The 9,055-nt window shown below is 39.1% G+C and overlaps 1 protein-coding gene across 4 annotated transcripts in view; it reads right to left on the bottom strand.

The window, feature by feature from the left end:
- Positions 1-1,261: 1,261 nt before the first annotated feature.
- trdn (triadin) overlaps positions 1,262-9,055 on the bottom strand; it is a 35,393-nt gene continuing 27,599 nt past the window's right edge. For all 4 annotated transcript variants that reach the window (XM_083790245.1, XM_083790247.1, XM_083790246.1 and 1 more), the window contains one exon: positions 1,262-1,495. In XM_083790245.1, coding sequence (XP_083646371.1) covers positions 1,473-1,495 — 23 coding nt within the window. In that variant the 3' untranslated portion in view covers positions 1,262-1,472. The remainder of the gene's footprint in view (positions 1,496-9,055) is intronic.

Genomic DNA, 9,055 nt, shown 5'->3' with positions numbered 1-9,055 from the left:
CCACCCCTTAGCACTCACCTCCTCAAACTCCACCCCTTAGCACTCACCTCCTCAAACTCCACCCCTTAGCACTCACCTCCTCAAACTCCACCCCTTAGCACTCACCTCTTCAAACTCCACCCCATAGCACTCACCTCCTCAAACTCCACCCCATAGCACTCACCTCCTCAGACTCCACCCCTTAGCACTCACTTCTTCAGACACCAATTTGACTGACCTGTATACCCAAATAGACCGGTAAAAAATACGTTACAAAGAAAAAAGTTACACATCAAGACGTCCCGGAAAGTGATCCGTCATCTTCAGTCATTTTCAAGTTACTGTAGTCAGTACTAGAGCTGTATTGTATTGTAGTATTGAATCGAGAATCATTTTGAATAGACAATAATTTTGAATCTGGAAAAAAATGCTTTAGAATTTCATTGATAATTGAGTTGAATTGATTTTGAATCGAATCGTGACCCCAACAATCGGAATCGAATCGAATCGTGGGACACCCAAAGATTCACAGCCCTACTTCATGGGCAAAGATAATCAACTTAAAAATCTCAAAAAATAGGCCATAATGAGTAATGACCTCTCAGTCATACAAGTCCACCCAGGGACGTAGCTTTGGTTGCCCTACTCATAGGATTTTGTGCTCCCCCCCCCCTCCCGACGAGAGCGCTGCTATTCCTTGTCCAGATCGGCTATTTTCGCTGTTTGTGAGGACGCACACACGGCCGCTCGATATTTCGCGACAGCTTGGCACTTTTTGGCACATTTTGTTGCCCCACTCGGCGTGTTGCCCTACTCGCAGTGCGTATTGCGTGTATAGGTAGCGACGGCACTGAGTCCGCCGGCTCAGATTGAAGATATGGACCCCACCTGGAAAGAGGAAACAACAAAAACAACCTGGCGGAGAACTGTGACCTCAGAACTGAAGATGGAAAATGTGACATGGGGCGAGGCACAACATGCTGCACAGGATAGGACCAGATGGAAGCAGATAGTCGCAGCCTTATATTCCACCGGGAACGAAGAGGATTAAGTAAGTAAGTAAAGTGACAGACTTGCCCGCTAGCTGGGTTAGCGTTTTTTAGCGCACACACTACTGTTAACCTATAGTGTTCTGTTATTGTTAGCCTATATAGCTAGCTGGATGTATGGTTTACCCTAAGACATGCAGGGGTTAAACATTACCACTTGAACCAAACAAGGTAATATGTGTCTTTTTTGAAGAAAGCAAGCTCAGCAACACAGATTAGAGTCAGAGCCAAAGTCCATCAAAAACAATCGGGCATCAATTTTTATTTGTCAAACATACAGTTAGAAACAATGCTGGGACGTGTACACACCATCCTCCATTTAGTCCAACAACACTCATTTCTGTCCTTGAAGATACAAAACACATTCCTGTTATTCTTTCCTCTTCGTCTCTCCACCTCTGCTCCTCCCCCTCCGTCCATCTGTCTTCTCCTGTCTCCTGACCTTCAGAGTTCCTCTGAGAGGATGGCTGAAAAACAACACAGGTGGACACGTTCGGTTTTAGAGCTCAGGTGTATTCCATAGTTAGTTTTGTATTCTACATCCTGGGACGATATGCATGCGTCATGGTCACAGTTCCATTTGGATCCATCCGTGGATATCTACTGTATATCATGAATATTTTTACTGTGTAGACTCTACACAGTCAATTCAATTCAAAGGGCTTTATTGGCATGAGAAAACATACGTTTACATTGCCAAAGCAGAAAGAACTAGAAAAAGTGCCCTTCCGGGCACAGGTCTCCACCAGGTTATCCACAGATCCGTGCAGTTAGAGGTAAAAACACTTTTCGGCCAGTTATAGCGCCACCTTGAGGCTGAGTTGAAATTGTTCATGTGGCATTTCGTCCTCGGCCTAGTGGGAATGTGGGTGCACAATTTCACGGAAATCACGCGATGTGTTCATGATTTGCAGCATTTTGTTTGAAACTGAGCACTCCTGTGAACTTTGGAAGCCAATCTTAACCAATCAGGATGGAGTCTGATAAATCTGAAAGACCCGTTTCGTTGAATGGCTCTAGAGAGACTGTGTACCAATTTGCGTGATGTTTGGACAAAATCTGTAGGTGTACTGTGCAAAAACTTGTTTTGCACAAAGCGGCCTCCTGGTGGCGCTATAACAGGCCGTTCTGGAAAGTTTGGGGCAGAGGTTCATGGTTGGCATCCAGGGAGTGTGTGTGCAAAATATGGCATCGAAAAACTTGTTTTGCACAAAGCGGCCTCCTGGTGGCGCTATAACAGGCCGTTCTGGAAAGTTTGGGGCAGAGGTTCATGGTTGGCATCCAGGGAGTGTGTGTGCAAAATATGGCATCGACCGGGTTAACGGTGGCCGAGATTAGCTGTTCACGGACGGACGGACGGACGGACGGACGGACGGAGTGCAAAACATACTCTCCCCACATGCCTTCGGCCTGGTGGAGACAACAATACAACAATACAGCAATACAATCAAAACAAAAATTATGTACACAGTCACTACACTGTATAGTAAATATTGAGGTTACTGTTATCGTTAAAAAAATATGTGAATTATTATGTAGAATCGACATGATTTCTGTTTATCTACAATGTAGATTCTACATTGTAGATAAACAGTATATCCCCAGCTTTGCTAATGGTATATTAGTCCCAGCTCATAGAAGTAGAAGTAAGTATAGCCTATTTAGTTTTTTACTATCATACTATCATCTTAGTGTTGCACTGAAGGGTGCAATTGCAGCAGTGACATATAGTCCCTGAATAAATAAGGGGTTCGTTTTAATGTGTAGGCCTACTTTTGTATGAGTTATTTATTCTAGAGGTAACACTCGAGTTCACTTTTGTTATCACCAGTGTTGGGCAAGTTACTTTGAAAGCGTAGCTTGTAAAGCTACAAGTAGCTCACCATGGCAGTAGCTTGATCAAGCTACATAGCTACCCCTGGAGAGATGTAGCTTGTAAAGCTACAGCTACATGGAAAAAGTAGCTCAAAGTAGCTCAGCTACTTTTTATTTTTCAGCGTTAAATTGAGAATGTACATGCGGGAGACCCCTCCTCCCCTCTGGGAGACCCCCCCACCCTGCTCCCCTCTGGGAGACCCCTCCTCACCCTGCTCCCCTCTGGGAGACCCACCCACCCTGCTCCCCTCTGGGAGACCCCTCCTCCCCCTGCTCCCCTCTGGGAGACCCCTCCTCCCCTCTAGGAGACCCCTGCTCCCCCCTGGGAGACCCCTCCCACCCTGTGATACCAGGGCCAATCAGAGGCCAATTAGAGGCAGCTGTCAAGTGCTGATATGCCCTCAAAGCAATCAGAAAAAGGAACAGTCCTTGATTTTTCAAAGGGGGTTCTAGTACAAGAATTAACACAGCAACCAATGGTCAAAATTAATATATTTCTTTCATGTTATTGCCCAAATTGTAGCTTGTAACTTGAGTAGCTAAGCTACAAAAAATGACCCAAAAGGTAGCTGAGCTACTTGACGAGGTACACAAATATTAATGTAGCTAAAATACCACAAGCTACAGCAAAATGTAGCTCAGCTACGTAGCTCAGCTACATGTAGCTTAATACTCCCCAACACTGGTTATCACTGAGCGATGAAATTTGCTGGTCGGTAAAAATACAAAACGTTGTCAGTAGAAATGTCACACTTCACAAAGATTACAACACAGTAAACCATGCAGGGAAAATAAATTAACTTCTATATATAAACGTAGGAAAAGTTAAATTGCTTTAGAAAGCAATTTCACAGCTTCAGACGAATTCAGGATTAATCCATTATTAATTGTTCTTTCTATGATTGTTTCTGTGGAGAGTTTGGAGAGACAGGAGGCTCAGGGCATGAGAGGGGGCGTCCGCCCGGCCCAGGGATCATCAGTGTGGTCATATACGAGGGGTTGGCCGTGGCAAATTTTAGAATTAGCATTTTTATTTTTTTACATAGCATTATAATGTTCTTATTTTGATCATAAAGATCATAAAGAGTGTCAGGTTTTCTCCAGAATATGCATGACACTGATTTACTATGACACTATAGGAGCGAGTATGGTTCTCGTTTTGTTTTCAACAACCCCCATTACTCTGAGGCCCCTTTTCCACCAGGGTTGAACCGGTTGAGTTATGTTACACACACACACACACACACACACACACAAACACACACACACACACACACACACAAAACGTGACCACAGGTACGATGTGTAAATTACGTCATACTTCGGTGCTCTCTTCTGATGTCCTTACATGATGTAACTCAATTATATGTAGAGTGATACATCACTGTCCTTACATGATGTAACTCAGTTATATGTAGAGTGATATATCACTGTCCTTACATGATGTAACTCAGTTATATGTAGAGTGATATATCACTGTCCTTACATGATGTAACTCAGTTATATGTAGAGTGATACATCACTGTCCTTACATAATGTAACTCAGTTATAGTGATGTAGAGTTATATATCACTGTCCTTACATGATGTAACTCAGTTATATGTAGAGTGATATATCACTGTCCTTACATAATGTAACTCAGTTATATGTAGAGTGATATATCACTGTCCTTACATAATGTAACTCAGTTATATATAGAGTGATATATCACATGTCCTTACATGATGTAACTCAGTTATAGTGATGTAGAGTTATATATCACTGTCCTTACATGATGTAACTCAGTTAGATGTAGAGTGATACATCACTGTCCTTACATGATGTAACTCAGTTATAGTGATGTAGAGTTATATATCACTGTCCTTACATGATGTAACTCAGTTATATGTAGAGTGATATATCACTGTCCTTACATGATGTAACTCAGTTATATATAGAGTGATATATCACTGTCCTTACATGATGTAACTCAGTTATATGTAGAGTGATATTCCACTGTCCTTACATGATGTAACGCCAGGGCTCCACTGGGCGCGTCTGCGGCGCGTCTGCGGCGCGTCTCCGTCAGTGTCGGGAATGTGCCCTTTTAATCAATGGAGGGTGGCTCCACTGCCCGCGTTGCGTCGCGTCTCCGTCACCATAAAATTGAACCGGTTCGTTTTTTGACGCACGCACGCGTGACGCACGCGTGACGCACGCGTGACGCACGCGTGACGCAACGCGCCCAGTGGAGCCCTGGCGTAACTCAGTTATATGTAGAGTGATATATCACATGTCCTTACATGATGTAACTCAGTTATAGTGATGTAGAGTTATATATCACTGTCCTTACATGATGTAACTCAGTTAGATGTAGAGTGATACATCACTGTCCTTACATGATGTAACTCAGTTATAGTGATGTAGAGTTATATATCACTGTCCTTACATGATGTAACTCAGTTATATGTAGAGTGATATATCACTGTCCTTACATAATGTAACTCAGTTATATATAGAGTGATATATCACTGTCCTTACATGATGTAACTCAGTTATATGTAGAGTGATATTCCACTGTCCTTACATGATGTAACTCAGTTATATGTAGAGTGATATATCACATGTCCTTACATGATGTAACTCAGTTATAGTGATGTAGAGTTATATATCACTGTCCTTACATGATGTAACTCAGTTAGATGTAGAGTGATATTCCACTGTCCTTACATGATGTAACTCAGTTATATGTAGAGTGATATATCACATGTCCTTACATGATGTAACTCAGTTATAGTGATGTAGAGTTATATATCACTGTCCTTACATGATGTAACTCAGTTATATGTAGAGTGATATATCACTGTCCTTACATGATGTAACTCAGTTATACAGTATGTAGAGTGATATATCACATGTCCTTACATGATGTAACTTAGTTATATGTAGAGTGATACATCACATGTCCTTACATGATGTAACTCAGTTATATGTAGAGTGATACATCACATGTCCTTACATGATGTAACTCAGTTATACAGTATGTAGAGTGATATATCACATGTCCTTACATGATGTAACTCAGTTATATGTAGAGTGATATATCACTGTCCTTACATGATGCAACTCAGTTATATGTAGAGTGATACATCACTGTCCTTACATGATGTAACTCAGTTATACAGTATGTAGAGTGATATATCACATGTCCTTACATGATGTAACTCAGTTATATGTAGAGTGATATATCACATGTCCTTACATGATGTAACTCAGTTATATGTAGAGTGATATATCACATGTCCTTACATGATGTAACTCAGTTATATGTAGAGTGATATTCCACTGTCCTTACATGATGTAACTCAGTTATATGTAGAGTGATATATCACTGTCCTTACATGATGTAACTCAGTTATATGTAGAGTGATATATCACTGTCCTTACATGATGCAACTCAGTTATATGTAGAGTGATATATCACTGTCCTTACATGATGTAACTCAGTTATATGTAGAGTGATATATCACATGTCCTTACATGATGTAACTCAGTTATATGTAGAGTGATACATCACATGTCCTTACATGATGTAACTCAGTTATATGTAGAGTGATATATCACATGTCCTTACATGATGTAACTCAGTTATATGTAGAGTGATATATCACTGTCCTTACATGATGCAACTCAGTTATATGTAGAGTGATACATCACTGTCCTTACATGATGTAACTCAGTTATACAGTATGTAGAGTGATATATCACATGTCCTTACATGATGTAACTCAGTTATATGTAGAGTGATATATCACTGTCCTTACATGATGTAACTCAGTTATATGTAGAGTGATACATCACATGTCCTTACATGATGTAACTCAGTTATATGTAGAGTGATATATCACTGTCCTTACATGATGTAACTCAGTTATATGTAGAGTGATATATCACATGTCCTTACATGATGTAACTCAGTTATATGTAGAGTGATATATCACATGTCCTTACATGATGTAACTCAGTTATATGTAGAGTGATATATCACATGTCCTTACATGATGTAACTCAGTTATATGTAGAGTGATATATCACTGTCCTTACATGATGTAACTCAGTTATAGTGATGTAGAGTTATATATCACTGTCCTTACATGATGTAACTCAGTTAGATGTAGAGTGATACATCACTGTCCTTACATGATGTAACTCAGTTATAGTGATGTAGAGTTATATATCACTGTCCTTACATGATGTAACTCAGTTATATGTAGAGTGATATATCACTGTCCTTACATAATGTAACTCAGTTATATATAGAGTGATATATCACTGTCCTTACATGATGTAACTCAGTTATATGTAGAGTGATATTCCACTGTCCTTACATGATGTAACTCAGTTATATGTAGAGTGATATATCACATGTCCTTACATGATGTAACTCAGTTATAGTGATGTAGAGTTATATATCACTGTCCTTACATGATGTAACTCAGTTAGATGTAGAGTGATATTCCACTGTCCTTACATGATGTAACTCAGTTATATGTAGAGTGATATATCACATGTCCTTACATGATGTAACTCAGTTATAGTGATGTAGAGTTATATATCACTGTCCTTACATGATGTAACTCAGTTATATGTAGAGTGATATATCACTGTCCTTACATGATGTAACTCAGTTATACAGTATGTAGAGTGATATATCACATGTCCTTACATGATGTAACTTAGTTATATGTAGAGTGATACATCACATGTCCTTACATGATGTAACTCAGTTATATGTAGAGTGATACATCACATGTCCTTACATGATGTAACTCAGTTATACAGTATGTAGAGTGATATATCACATGTCCTTACATGATGTAACTCAGTTATATGTAGAGTGATATATCACTGTCCTTACATGATGCAACTCAGTTATATGTAGAGTGATACATCACTGTCCTTACATGATGTAACTCAGTTATACAGTATGTAGAGTGATATATCACATGTCCTTACATGATGTAACTCAGTTATATGTAGAGTGATATATCACATGTCCTTACATGATGTAACTCAGTTATATGTAGAGTGATATATCACATGTCCTTACATGATGTAACTCAGTTATATGTAGAGTGATATTCCACTGTCCTTACATGATGTAACTCAGTTATATGTAGAGTGATATATCACTGTCCTTACATGATGTAACTCAGTTATATGTAGAGTGATATATCACTGTCCTTACATGATGCAACTCAGTTATATGTAGAGTGATATATCACTGTCCTTACATGATGTAACTCAGTTATATGTAGAGTGATATATCACATGTCCTTACATGATGTAACTCAGTTATATGTAGAGTGATACATCACATGTCCTTACATGATGTAACTCAGTTATATGTAGAGTGATATATCACATGTCCTTACATGATGTAACTCAGTTATATGTAGAGTGATATATCACATGTCCTTACATGATGTAACTCAGTTATATGTAGAGTGATATATCACTGTCCTTACATGATGCAACTCAGTTATATGTAGAGTGATACATCACTGTCCTTACATGATGTAACTCAGTTATACAGTATGTAGAGTGATATATCACATGTCCTTACATGATGTAACTCAGTTATATGTAGAGTGATATATCACTGTCCTTACATGATGTAACTCAGTTATATGTAGAGTGATACATCACATGTCCTTACATGATGTAACTCAGTTATATGTAGAGTGATATATCACTGTCCTTACATGATGTAACTCAGTTATATGTAGAGTGATATATCACATGTCCTTACATGATGTAACTCAGTTATATGTAGAGTGATATATCACATGTCCTTACATGATGTAACTCAGTTATATGTAGAGTGATATATCACATGTCCTTACATGATGTAACTCAGTTATATGTAGAGTGATATATCACTGTCCTTACATGATGCAACTCAGTTATATGTAGAGTGATATATCACTGTCCTTACATGATGCAACTCAGTTATATGTAGAGTGATATATCACTGTCCTTACATGATGCAACTCAGTTATATGTAGAGTGATATATCACTGTCCTTACATGATGCAACTCAGTTATATGTAGAGTGATATATCACTGTCCTTACATGATGTAACTCCGTTATATGTAGAGTGATATATCAC

The sequence above is a fragment of the Protomyctophum parallelum genome, assembly GCF_964188405.1.
Source record: "Protomyctophum parallelum genome assembly, chromosome: 19".
Classification (NCBI taxonomy): Eukaryota; Metazoa; Chordata; class Actinopteri; order Myctophiformes; family Myctophidae; genus Protomyctophum; species Protomyctophum parallelum.
This window is presented reverse-complemented; position numbering and strand designations above follow the sequence as displayed.